The sequence below is a fragment of the Trichoderma aggressivum genome (genome assembly GCF_033847375.1).
Source record: "Trichoderma aggressivum f. europaeum strain CBS 100526 chromosome Unknown scaffold_062, whole genome shotgun sequence".
Lineage (NCBI taxonomy): Eukaryota > Fungi > Ascomycota > Sordariomycetes > Hypocreales > Hypocreaceae > Trichoderma > Trichoderma aggressivum.
The window spans coordinates 63,113-76,880 of NW_026946428.1; the positions used below are offsets into that span (position 1 = coordinate 63,113).

The window sequence follows — 13,768 nt, forward strand, 5'->3', positions numbered from 1 at the left end:
AACACCCGACAACTAGCGAAACCTTACAGCGGCCCGGGCATTGTATGCCGGTCTTATGAAGTAATTTTGACGCTATGCGCCTAGGATACAATAGCTACAGAGATAGGCCGTCAGATCATAGGCGTTGAGCGGGAAAATGAGGGGCTCTGGTTGAGTGCAGCGGTTTCTTGACAGTGTCAGTTTGTTTCCGACACTTTTACGACTCACAAGACTGAGTTCTTTCAATAGCTATCATGTTCCTGGTCCTGCTTCGTAATTCTACATTAATAATTTTCTAGTAGCTCAAAGGCGTATGCGATTACTATTCCATTTGCTTAGATGCTTCACTCCATGGCTGTGAGCGGGCCCGCTGCATGTTCTCCGTGTGGCCGTGACACTCGTAGGTTAGGATGCTTGTGGCTAATCAGCTGTTGTTCGCATCATCAATGTGGAATTATCAAGGGCTAGTTACCTAGATACTGAGTCGGGGCTGACAAAGATAGCTTGACTCCTGTTCCTCACAAGTTACATCAAGGAGCATGTTGCTTTCAACCTTTTTTTCCTCTTCGTTGACAAGGATACATTGAGCTGTCAGGTAGCTATGGTTCTTTCCGTTGGCATCAATCTTCCGCTTCTAGTTAGCTCAATGTTTTCGCCTCCGGCAGCTTAGCTCGTTTGTTTCCGTCGCTTAGCTCTGTCGTTTCGTTTGTGGGAGTCCAGAACAGGCATTACATCCATACCCAGAACAAGCAATACAGCCCGTCTGTAGAAGGCGTCAACCTTACATGTCTTGTTTATCGTCGTCTGACTCTATATCCCACCAATAATACTATAGACAAGCTGCGCATCCACTTCACATTCTACGCCAATTGTATCTAGAGATAGTATTGGTATGTACTTGCCCGTGGATCTGGCTTTGTTTCGTTTCCGATATTGAGACAATACGTCGCAGTCGTGATGAGTCTTGGTCGCCACCTTTCAATATCTTCACATCTCATTACTGGGATACATACTTGTAGTGCGTCTCTTGGTCAAGTATTATCTGCTTATTTTTGTCCTTTTCAATACACTATCATCAAATACCTATCCTTTTCGTGCTGATCGGTATCACACATATTACATGCATATTACGAAGCCTCTTCTCTAAAAGCTGCCTCCACGGCTTCATATGTATATTGGTCCCTTCGGGAATTTAACTAGGCTCAGTTCCAACGTCATTAAATTGTTAGTGTAAAGAATATGCCTCCCAGAATGCTTTCCCAGGCGTAAGAAACACTTTGTTCGACCATATAAAACTACCAAGGAAGCTTTCTGTTTCTTTCCAGTCAGGGAAGATAGCATCATATCCAGATTGGTCAAGTAACAGTATGTACTCAGATCTGGTCACTCCAAGTTGGGCAAAGGTACCGCCAACTATGGTGCACCACAGCAAAGCATCTCTATGACCTTCCCACAAAACATCTCTTTTCACCTTTTGCAAGACACGCAGCAGTTTTGCTGATATATGGGATGGGATGAAATGGCCAGCCCAAATGTCCGTAAACAGCATATAAGCACATAGATATAATGTGAGTATGCAGCATGCCACTACTTCATTATCCTCACCTGCCGCCAAAAGGTGCGAGTAAAGACGAGACTCCACCCATGCTTGATAATTATCCATGTGGAGAATAGAGGTTGAGTCATCGAGATCCATGTGTGACGACTCTCTGAAATGCTGTAAAGCATAAACGTCTTCAATGACTGTGGTCAAGTCGTCTCCGAAAGCGTGCTTCAATGGCTCGAATCCGGGTGGTAGGGTATATAGAGAGGAGATAAATGGACTGCGACCCCAGTAAAGTTCTGGGAAAGTTTCATGGTTGAATCTGCGGTCGGAGCCTATGATCCAGGCCGCGTTCGAGTCTTGCCAAAAGATTGCACTGTTGAGATTAGAACACGTGTCCGACAATGGGTGGAGGAATTCTAGCTCAGGTACTTACCGCTTAATGCCATCATGAAGATGTATTAGCTTGGAGTCGCAGAAATTTAACAGTTGCATAATGCCGGTCAGGTGCATTTCTACTCGTGGTTTGTTCCCGAGCCGCCACTATACAATCTTCTTAGCGATGAAACGTCAAGGATTTGCAATACTAACCTCCACTCCTATTAGTAACAAGATGGCTCCTATCATTTGAGAAACGGCGTTGGGGTCAAGCGCAGCTCCAATTTTCTGGTTAAGGTGTTGAATAGTGGTGTTTTTAAAAGTGACGCATTCCTGCGTGACATGGTATTCATTTGCAGCAAATGAAAGCGAGAGCATGATGGCATTTGAGAGAGCTGCATCGTTAAAGCCGTCGTGAAATAGTCGATGGAACTTTTGGTGTGCTGTTGTTTCTGTAAAGTTGCACACCGGTTCCAAGGCTTGAGATGTAGTTCCTAAAGTATGTTAGTATTGGACTTTGCCGGATAAACTACGAACTGTACCATTTGTTACGAGAGATTGAAGTCGCGTAGAATTGCTGATGGAAAGTGACTGAAAAGGATCGAGCTGTTGAATTTCACCTGGCGCTTTGTACTCGTGACTATGCCTCTTCGCGGAGGTGTTCTGGAGTCTATCGGTTTTAAAATGACGGAAATTTCCAGTTGAATCAGTAACTTTCTTTTTGCGTCCGTTCAAGGCTTTCTTGGCGCCATGACTGCGTATAACTCTCTGGATTGACTTCAACTTTATGGTGTTAGGGTCTTGGAAAGTGATGAAACGGAATTTGTCCCCAGTTTCCATCTCAGAATTTTTCCTTCGTGGAAAGCCTTGTGTAGTTGGCTCGGTGGTGGGCCATTGCTCATCAACCATCTTCTCATTGATCGAAACTGAACTGGATTATCTGTACCTTGGCCGACTTATACAACAAGCAATCAGGAATGAGTAGCCGGGATTTCTGAGTTGAGGGCAGTTTTGTAAACTGAATCTGGTATCGGCTTGAACTATTAGGTTTGGACAATAAATAAGTACCCAAGAAGCCTGTAAATGACAGAAATCACTATTTGTGGATGACTGCAGCGTGAAGGCAACGACAAACAAATTAAAATGAAGTATACCTAGGCATAGCCAGCTGCAGCGCTTTGCTAAGCCGGAGCAAAAGCCGCTTCTTGGTAATTCCACGGCATGTCAAGGCGGCTAAACCTGTACAGGCAATTTGACTACTGTCTCAATATACGAGTTTAGCATAGCTTGTTTTGCCGATAGAATCGAGCTTTTTAGGCCGAATCATGCCAATTTCCATTTGCTCCTCGTATTCGCCGCCCTGATTCAAGATCCCAATACCCTTTCAGCATTATCAGTCGCCATTTGATTCTGATATATCACGGAGTAAGTTACCTAAAGTAGATGCTCATCAGCTTACCGTAACACTTTAGCATGGGAGGGTATAGTTTACCTCCAATAGATGAACTGCCGAGGGACATCCCACTATAATTGCTTGTCTTATGTTCCCGTAATAATTCGGTAGCTTCAGAATCATGCCTATGAGAGGGGAACTGAGTAGTCGCATACGAAGAAGCTTTATCACCTCATTCGTCTAGATACAGTTCCCGAATCGGAATTGGACTGCAATATACGGAGCTGAATGTAGTGTTTTTTTGGCATAAGTAAATTGGAGTAGTATTGATCATTAATTACACGCTTAGAAGACTCACGGCATCCTTGATCCTATATAACTCCATATTCCCTACTTCCCCAACCTATTCTTTATTGCTTCGGCGCGCCAATACTATCGGCCCATTCTTCGACGGTCATGACGCGCTCCACGAGCAAAGGCCAGATCAAATTGACAGCTGCATCCTTTTGTTCAATTGTGAAGCCAGCCGTCGCATTAGAACTTGGGGTCAAGTTAGCGCAGATATTCTTTAAGTGTTAGACGTTTACTCACAGCAGTGTCACATCATATCCCAGCTCTTTGCCATATCGCGCTGTGCATTCCAGGCACTGGTTACTAGTCATACCTGCGCAGACTAATTTGGTGATGTCGCGTTGATGAAGTAGGTAGTCCAGATCAGTGTTCTGAAACGAACTAAGAATACCTATGTGTCAGCTGATTGCTCTTTCACGAGCGTCAGCAAGGACGGCTCTACCCACCTGGCGTTCCAGTGCTTTGATACGACTACATCGTCGTTCGCAAGGTCGGGTTCTATTCCTTTATAAATCTGAGCTCCCCAGCTGCCTTCCTCAATCACACGGCCTTCTTTCATCCCTATATGATACAACGTCACACGGTTCCACCCATCATAATTGCCCGGTTTGTACTGCTGATGCAAGCAATAGAAGATTGGGATATGCGCAGCTCTTGCAGCTTGGATCAGTTTCTGCATGTGTTTCACTGTTTTGGTAGCCTCCAAGCTCTCTTTCACGTTGCCGTACTATTTACCCTCAGAGTGAATAAAGTTGTTGTAAGGATCAATAAGAAGGACTGCGGTTCCGCTTGTAGATGTCATTTTGCTAATTGTGTGACGTAGAAATAATACTGATAAAAAAGAGAGGGAATTCTGGCTAGGCCAAATGAACCAATATTTATTATTATCTAATCTATTCATTCAAGGTATCAGCAGATGGAGGCGTTTACATAGTTTTGGACGGAATTTTTATGTTTTGTGATGCCAAAAACGGGAACATCTGAATTTCCCCAATCCGCATAAGCCGTATTTGTTTAAAGTAGTCAAAATTGCTTATTTGTATTCCAAAGAGCCCGCAACTGAGTTGGCTAAAATTTATCATCCATTCAATAGACTATCAGACTTGTATGAACAGTTAGACGGATGATATGGATTACCTACTTCGGAATGAGTTAAGGCTTGAATTTCCGTCGAATTCAATCCTGGCGGCTTTCGTACAAATCCAAATGTATTTGAGTGCGGCTAATACTTGCTTAGAGATCCTGCACCATTATTATTAATAATAAATAAAGAACTAGTCCGCTTTTCTCTATTGTTTAAATCCCCCCTAGTGTATTCCCTTGTGCCTAAGAGCAGTGTGTGGAATACAGCATATGGGTTATACTCCGAGTATTCCGGTGGAGGCATTGGTCATTCGGTAACTACGTCAAACTGTGGAAGGGACTAGAAAAATAATCTCAATTCTGCGATAATATTATATATCATAGCATCTTCACTTCGCAGTGTGACCTCCTTTCTCATCTATTAGCTATGTATTTTTGTTTCAAACCACTTCTTTGCTTGACACTAACAATAGGGTAATTCAAGCTATCCACTATCAACTTTACGCCGCCTTGTAGCTACATAAGTCTGGTATCCAAGACAAGAGGGATAAGGTCAATGAAACAATGCAGAAGCTCTCTAGCTACTATTTCGCAACCAGTTAAATAATAATGGCTACATTGGTCTCTAACACCGTTGAAAAAGGGGAAGAGACTCTTTTAATATGATTCCATTCAAAGCCACAGACCAAGCTCGAAACTGATGCTTCTTTTCGGCTACCCAGCTTCAATGTCTCTGAAACACTTCGTGAAATGAACCATTAACTCAGCTTACATAGAAGTAAAAGATTACTTTAAGAGGAAGAACATGTAGTATTTTTTTTAACTGGAAGAGAGGCGGAAATTGTCATACTGAATCAAGAATAAGAGACCTGGACAACATAACGCTCCAAAGTCAAATACAAAGAATAAGCCGATGGAATTTCCCGTTGCAGACAAGCATTCGAGCTGACATGACTTATATTATAGGGTGCAATTGACTCCGTAGCGGGCCTTGGGCAAACCTAGAAGCTAGCGGAGAATTTTTAGGACTGCATGTGCGGACCAGGGGCGGGCAGGGGACGTCGTCGTGTCTATGTAGTGAGGTTCTCTGCGCAAGCCTTTAGCAACACTGCGGATCTCATGAACAAACCATAGAAGCCAACCATTACTTCGTCGGGCGTTTGTCCGGGCATTATGGAAATATAAGTTGTAAAGTTGTAATATACGCTATTGAGTCGCAATAAGCGGTTTCTTGATAATCTTAATAGCTAGTAGGTCTAACCTGAATTGCTTGGACATTCCAGAGTGGATTGTATAATTACAAACATGAATTGCTTACAATGATATTATGTAAATGAGATAGAATGGGATAGTGTCAACAACCGTCTGAAACAATGGAGTATGACAAATTTCTAATCTTTGTAAATATATAAGCTGTTTGGTCTCTGGATATTGAGATTGGTTCTCATCATCAAACATACAGTCGCGAAAGCAACACACACCAATATTTTGCAACGCCGTTATACCCAAACAAACCAAATATATTACACCATGCTCTTTAACGACACTGCTTCTCTGGCAGTTGCCCTGTTTACTGCTGTGGCAACTGCTGCTTCGGTTCCGGCCTGGGAGGATTGGGCACATGGCCGAGTCCAACTCAAGAATGTTAGCATGCATTTCCGTTATGCCGGCAGTGGTCCTCCATTACTTCTCGTACACGGAAATCCTCAACACAGTGTAAGTTCTGGCATATCAATGTCTCTTTCTCAGTAGCTAACAACTCTTCATCAAGATCACCTGGCGTCTTTTAGGTCCTGCTATGGCAGAACATTATACCGTTATCGCACCTGACAATCGTGGAATGGGAGATAGCAGTCTTGCTCCCAATGCCGATTATACTGCGGCTTCTATGGCTTCAGATCTTGAGGGATTGCTATCCTTCCTCAACATCAATAAGACATTTGCCTTCTCGTACGACAAGGGAGTTGGCGCAGCTGTAGCACTGGCAGCGAATAAGCCTTCTCTGATTCAAGCGTTAGCTGTCTCGGAGTATGCACTGCCAGGTTTCGGCTACGAGAGCTTGTGGACTCCTCAGTATAACTGGGATGCGTATGGCAACTGGGAATTGGCGTGGTGGAGTGTGCCTGAGGCTGCCGAACGCTTTATTCAAGGGCGTGTGCGCGAGGTTATCGGATGGTTCTTTTACCATACCTCATATTCAGGCGCTTCCTCTATCCCGTTGTCGGCTGTGGATGAGGTTGTTGATAGTATCAACAAACCAGGCTTCCTCAGGAGCATGCTAGGCCCCTTTGCTGCCTCTACCATGGGAGCTGATGCTGCATTCTTTAATTCTACCATACGCCAGCATCCTCTGCCAATGCCGTTCCTAGGATAGGGTGGTGAAGCAGGCACCGCAGCGATATTGCATGATCTGTGGACACCAGTCGGAACCAACGTGGAGGTCGACATTGTGCCTAAAGCTGGACACTTCCCAGCTGATGAAAATCCAGCTTGGGTTGCCCAACGCATCAACAAATTTTACAATCCATACAAGAAGGGGGTCTCAGCAATTGACTTGTCATGGCTGACAAACAAGGTCACGCTGGTATAAACGCTGCTTTGGCTCTCATATATTGATATCCATCAGTAGGCTCAATTTCTGACTTGGCTGAAGCTTATACATCTTGGGATAGACAGTTGCTCACGTGGATTGAGAGTCTATTAGCTAGATTGAGATCTCAAAAGTGCCTTCGATATATTCACCCATGGAACTCCTACCTATATCTATTATTCTAAGAGTTTTTGTTAAGATCCTTCATCTCTAGATCTAAAAGTGACTTCATAGTCACAAACATTAATACATCTATATTAGTGTTCATAAATAGATTCTCTTTAAAATTGTCTTCCCACTGTCTCTGTCACCGCAACATCGACAAATTGATCTGTTTTTAGTTGAATGTTAATTAAGCTATCGACGAAAAAGATCCTTGAGTTATAAAGTTTTAGAAAATATAGAGTACATCGAGAAGCTTTCATAGAGTTCAGAGACAGTTTAAGCGAAGGTTAAGGGTATGTGAGGCCCCAAGATACTATTATTCTTTTCTGTGACACAAACGCGGTTACAAGTGCCTTAATATTAGCATTATCCATTGAGAAGTGCCCGTAGAAGCCCCTGCCCCTTACAAGATCTCATTCTATATCTATTTATAGGTAGAGACCTAATCAATCCAAATGAATGCTTTGTCAATGCTCATCGATCTAATAACTAACTATTCTTCGAGGTTATAAACTTAAGCCCGAACCGACTTAGTTACTTACGGTTGTTGTTGCTATATGAGAATTGGGATGGGCGACTGCTCTCATCTATCCGTACGACCTCTCCATTCATCAACTCGGGTTATCCAATCACGAATGAGAGCTTCGAAAACACCAGTCTCATCAATCGGAAGCCCATGCGTGCCACGATCCAGAACAGCGAACGTGGATCGGGGGTAGAGCTCCAGCAATCGAAGGCTGTCTCGGTAGCCCACGACGGTATCTTGTCGACCACACACAACAAGTGTGGGAGCAAAGAATCTAGCACCTTCATTGTCCAACGAAAAGGATAGCTGATATCGATTTGGATCTGCTCGGATTGGATCCAACACTTTTTTGTCTGCTGCCTTCTCTGCTGGAACCCAGACGTCCTCAAATTTTGCCTTTAAACTTCCAATGTAGGCAGGCGTTTGGATGAGAACGTCTCCAAGAAGTGATTTATCTTCGGCTGACGTGGTCGCCATGAGTTGCTCATTTGCAACCAAAGGTGTGAAAGCATCGAGATCGCGCTTGCTGTCATTTGGCTCAATAAGTGGTACACGTAGCAATAAACCATCGACTTGCTCAGTATATTTGTGAGCTATCGCACGTGCGAGGTAGCCGCCGCATGATGAGCCGACAACCAAAAACCTCGACTTTCCAAGTTGAGAGTCAATAAATTGCACCAGGCGAAGATAAATTTCGTCCAGATCTTTAACATTATTCGCAGGTGTTGTGCCCATACCTGGGAGGTCCACGTATATCCGGCGAAGTCCTGGCGTTTTGCTGAAAATTGGCTCAAAGTCTAGCTCCTCGACCTTTCCCTGCATTTCCCATCCGTGAATGATCAAAACAGGAAGTCCTTCGCCGACTTCATTTGCAGATAGAATAGATTCCATGTTGCTGCTAATTGGTGATTTTGTGAATATTTGAGAGGCGATATCCAGATATAGGGTTTGGTCGGGAGAGGGGTCACGGAGTATATGTAGTTTGTTCTAGCACAATCACGGCATCGAAGGATTGAAGTTGGCCATATTGGGCAGCGTTATAGAATCCACCCCATAAACGAACCAATAATACGGACGGCCGATTTGGAATCTCAAATCTTTGACCAGAGTAAAAAGCCGGAATAATCACGTGCCGTTTCCCTGAGCCTAAGCCGATAAATAGCGTTTGGTGCCAACTTCCCTTTAGAATCAGCCAAAGCCGATATCTTCAAGTGCAGAAGTATAGCATACTTGATAGAGAGAATAAGAAAATATGTTCAATATTCACTATAATGTATCTAGGCTTATTATCCATTGACCTTTTGAACAGTGTAAATATTTATACAAGCCAGGTGTTCTCAATTGAAACAACGGGCGAGGAAACTAGTGCATTGCTAGCTACGGCGGATGATTATATTTTGTTTTAACATTATTATAGCCCTCTCTTTGTCGATGTGTCTTTCGAAATGCCGTCGCTCTAGTTTAGTCATTAGATGACTAGTTATCTGTTATATCTGTAGCGGCGAGACGATCTCTTCCTCTTACAATGCAATGTCAAGAAAAATGGCCACAGTTATTGGTGCTATGGGCAATCAAGGGGGTACCTGCAGGTGTAGGAGGGAAGCTTACTGGTTAGAATGAGGTCGTATATCGAGCGAAATTGCCTTCCTAAAGCTAGGAATTCTCTGTAACCTGTAAGCGTATCTGAGTGCCTAGATACAAATTGAAAGACTAGCATTCTCAGCCGTTCCCTTGATCTTCATACATTCATCGCCTCATCTTTGCGCTCTTAATCTCCACTGATCACATCTACAAGTGTAATTCACACCTGTCCGGCACATGATGCCAACCCTGTTCAAAGCCGACATATCTAGGCCACCGAGCAATCACAAGCTGCACTTCGGGCTCTGTGATTCGAGGGTAAAGGACACCTTACGAACCCCATTCACCTCATCCATCTTGTCTGGGATAGATTGAAAAGGGTACTTGCCCATAGCCCAGGTTTGTAACTATCCTATACATTCGACTACGTCTCCATTCAGATATTGACTTGTTTAGTTACACTTGACTTGTCTGAAGCATTACGTAAATATGAACGGGTAAATGGCCTTTCTTGAAATGCTCGCATATTTGCGACATCCGTGACAATGATGGGTTAACAACGAATGAGCAACTCTCCTGCAGCTGGCTTTCTAAAGAGATATTTATGTCAATTTGACTCGATCGACCCATCACGCTGGAAGACCGTCATGGACTCTCACTGGAGGCGAATTAAGTAGTTATGACAGCTTCGCGAAACCCGTACGGGAGGTTTCCGCTTCCTTCGTTGCTCCACAAGAAGGAACGTCGAAAATGTAGAGATCAAGCTTTCAGTAATCTCTAGGTAGTCTTACCTAATTTCGAGATGAATTGAGTTTGCCAGGTACCGCGGTACATTTGATGTCCTCCGTGCAAGAAACAGGCGGGCGGATTCGTACATACAAGGATCAGCTTCGCAACGGATATCAACTGGACAGATCGAGATGGATATACATAAATTGAACTAATATTTTCGTTTCATGCTTCATCTCATTGTAAAAGATTATATACAGTGGAATAGAAAAACGAGATAGATTCCAGTAGCTGGTAGCTGCACTCAAATTGCCAAGATTGCTTCAGCGTCTTTTTGCAGTTTTGCCATAGCACCGATCTGCAAAGTCGGTCCAATGCTAATTCTTGCAACTCCAATGGCGGCCAACTCCTTTGTAGTTAATCCACCAGAAAGATTCAACAAGACGTTCAGTCTTCCATCAAACTCCTTGACAAGTCGAACGACTTCATCACGCGAAACACCACGACCTGCACCCCACACAAACACAGTGGTAGCGCCGGCAGCGAGATATGCACGGCCTCTTTCAATTACTTCTTCAAGGTTTCCGCCGTGAACCAGGGTATCGCATCGCGCATTAACAACGAAGTCGGGTACTCCAAAGGCGTTGGCTGTGTCCAGCGCTCTCTTAACTCAATCTGCTGCCTCAGAAATGCTGTAGAATTTCTTTGCGATTCCGTTGTAGTCCTCGAGATTGATGCCGACAACGCCAGCTTTAAGGAGTTCTGTTACACCCTCCTCAAGCTCGTCCCCGTATCCATCTTGGAAGTCAACTGACAAAGGCTTTCCGAATTCCGTAATAGCTGAAGCAATATTTCTAGCTGATGCCACATTGACAGCCCGCGTCAATGTGTCATCTTTGAGACCTGCGGCTTCTGCAACCGCATAGCTGGCAGTAGCAAGAGCCTTTGCGCTGGGCAAAGATGCTACAGCCCGAGCAGATACTGCATCGTAGATATTTGCAAAGATGAGAGGGGATCCCGAGGTGTGTAAAGCCTTGAAGGTCTTAGCGAGTGCGTTCTGAACAGCTGCCATGGCCAGATTCCTTTTTGCTCGAAAGGATTTTGGTAGCTTCGAAACAACGTGAGAATGCGGAATGACACTCAAGTTACTGGTAGCCGTGTGGGCTTGCTAATATATAAATAATAGCCAGCATTCTTCAGGACCCAAATTTCAGTTATTGTATTCGCTTAATCAGCTTCTTCACATCTTTATAATCATTACATTTGTCAAAGCCCCAATTGCGACGATATTTGCGGCCAACAACACTGGCTTTCCAACATGCTTTTTTGTTGTTGTTGCAGGTGCTATCCCAAAGAGGCAAAATAATGCCCTTCTCACTAGCCTGATGGGACGGACTCAGTATCATGGATGACACACAACATTCCAAAGCCACTAGAAGCACATGCATGCTACCCTTCATACAGACGCTAAACTACGATCCGCGCCCCTCCGTGGATGCCGAGCCAAGACGCTGTACATGTAACTCATCACGGCGGTACAAACAGATCAAGCACCTGAATTATATAGTATAACGCTTTGGTAATCCATTGGCGCCATGTCGAGAGTCTGGCAATGAAAGAACGTTAAAATCATGCAATACGTTTGTATGTATGTTCAGGTAGCTGAGTCACTTCAGTGTTCACGCCATCTGAAAGTTTCTGTGACACGGTAGCGGAGTGTTTCGCAACAATCAATTTTCTGATAATGGATAATAAAATTTTCAATCAAACTTTTCAAGAATGAATCCTTTTTTTTTCAAGTTCACCCGCAGAAGCTACAATGTCGCTAACAGCGAAATCCTATGACCCGTGCCATGAATCGAATGAAGCAATCATACTTTAAAATGGCATATATTGTATTGATCAAACTAATTCGCAATAAAATAAGACTAAATATCGATTGAATCTTCATAATCCCCGTCATTCATTAACCAACTTGAACACCGCGATATCTCATCTTTCCATCGCTTAATATTTTGATAGAATCTCCAATGCCAACCTTTGTTAATGAGAAAAGCATCGTTACCGGTCGCACGTCGTTCCGTGAAGCAAATTCTAACGTCTTCTTCAATTCCGACCTAGAAGAAATAACAGTACCCTGAATTCGGTAGCCGAATCCAATCAGCGGATATCGAGGTATAGAAAAGTTGCCAAAGTGAACAGTCAGAGGAATGATCATGGCTGGAGGCTTGAGAAGAGGAAGATAAGCATCCCACTCCATATCAACCGATGCTGTGACGAGAAGTGCATCCAATTTTGTGGCGCCAATGTTAATGGCCTCTTTGCCGTTCGTAACCGCAAAGTTGTTGGCACCCAAGCTTAAAACTTCGTCCTTCTCAGATTCGTTGGTCGATTAAACTACAACATTCATGCCCATCTTTGAGGTGAATTGAATAGCCAGGTGATCCAATCCACCAACACCAATAACTCCAACTGTAGAAGTAGATGAGAGGCCATATTTATGCAGGGCATTCCAAACGGTTGCACCACCGCACATGAGCGGAGCGGCGTCGTTGTCAGTAATTTTGTCTGGAATTTTGAACAGGAAAGCCCCTCTCCATACAACTGCCTCTGCAAAACTGCCTTGATCCAAGTTTGCAAGGCCGTAAATTTCTCGGTCAGGGCAATATTCATCATTGCCACTCAAGCATTGTTCGCACAGGCCACAAGAATTTGCCTGATATCCCCATCCGACTCGGTCGCCTAGACTAAGAGTCTTTACGTCTGGACCAATTTGCTGAACAACGCCAGCTCCTTCATGTCCAAGGACCATATCAGCGGCTGTGTAGTGTAAATCTGTTTCGCATAGGCCAGATGCTGTAATTTTGACCAATACTTGATCGCCCGTCAATTCGGGCTTAGTTGTGTTCGCCTCTTGAATTCCGTCTGAGGCTGAGCCCTTGTAAACTCTGAACGAAGGCATGTTCAATATGTTTCGCCGGAAGTAGAAAAATTGTCGTCCTGATGAAATGAAGAATAAATGTCCGAGGAGTTTCAGAGTAACTCGAGGAACACTGACTGATGAATAACGTCTTTTCTTGCCCGGTTAGCTGTGTTTCGCTGCAGCAGTACTGTGATATATAAAAAGACGATACTATCGCTGCCACTGTTGTTAGAGATGATCCCAAATAGGGGTTACCCTGAATGGAATATTCCCTTAGCGGTCTTAGCGAATGAACGATACTTAGGAAAATTAGTGCCCGAAGAATTATTTAGTCCCGTCAACTAATAAGAATAGCAAGCGGGCCAATAATTTCAGCGCACCACATGATTATTAACTACATGTATTGTGCCGTAAGTATTGCTTACGTGCGTCATTGATTCCATTTTAGAAGGAATATATCTGGCCTGGCAATGGTGCTATGTCACCTAGCCATGCAAAACAAACACCCGATTCCAGTGTAGTCGAAG

General features: G+C 43.9%; 5 protein-coding genes across 5 annotated transcripts; 1 reads left to right on the top strand and 4 right to left on the bottom strand.

Annotated features, from left to right (window-relative positions):
- Positions 1 to 3,703: 3,703 nt before the first annotated feature.
- Triagg1_9966 (uncharacterized protein) lies at positions 3,704 to 4,446 on the bottom strand (the record flags this gene model as incomplete). Its single annotated transcript, XM_062904981.1, has 4 exons — positions 3,704 to 3,833; positions 3,885 to 4,025; positions 4,091 to 4,331; positions 4,380 to 4,446. The coding sequence occupies 4 exons, from the start codon at positions 4,444 to 4,446 to the stop codon at positions 3,704 to 3,706; spliced, it is 579 nt and encodes a 192-aa protein (XP_062751074.1).
- A 1,811-nt stretch (positions 4,447 to 6,257) lies between these two features.
- Triagg1_9967 (uncharacterized protein) lies at positions 6,258 to 7,101 on the top strand (the record flags this gene model as incomplete). Its single annotated transcript, XM_062904983.1, has 2 exons — positions 6,258 to 6,443; positions 6,499 to 7,101. 2 exons carry the CDS (start codon positions 6,258 to 6,260, stop codon positions 7,099 to 7,101), a joined length of 789 nt encoding a protein of 262 aa, XP_062751075.1.
- A 964-nt stretch (positions 7,102 to 8,065) lies between these two features.
- Triagg1_9968 (uncharacterized protein) lies at positions 8,066 to 8,899 on the bottom strand (the record flags this gene model as incomplete). Its single annotated transcript, XM_062904984.1, has 1 exon — positions 8,066 to 8,899. One exon carries the CDS (start codon positions 8,897 to 8,899, stop codon positions 8,066 to 8,068), a length of 834 nt encoding a protein of 277 aa, XP_062751076.1.
- A 2,089-nt stretch (positions 8,900 to 10,988) lies between these two features.
- On the bottom strand, positions 10,989 to 11,390 carry Triagg1_9969 (uncharacterized protein; the record flags this gene model as incomplete). Its single annotated transcript, XM_062904985.1, has 1 exon — positions 10,989 to 11,390. One exon carries the CDS (start codon positions 11,388 to 11,390, stop codon positions 10,989 to 10,991), a length of 402 nt encoding a protein of 133 aa, XP_062751077.1.
- A 1,320-nt stretch (positions 11,391 to 12,710) lies between these two features.
- Positions 12,711 to 13,280, bottom strand: Triagg1_9970 (uncharacterized protein; the record flags this gene model as incomplete). The annotated part of the gene is made up of 1 exon (XM_062904986.1): positions 12,711 to 13,280. The coding sequence occupies one exon, from the start codon at positions 13,278 to 13,280 to the stop codon at positions 12,711 to 12,713; it is 570 nt and encodes a 189-aa protein (XP_062751078.1).
- Between the last annotated feature and the right edge of the window lie 488 nt (positions 13,281 to 13,768).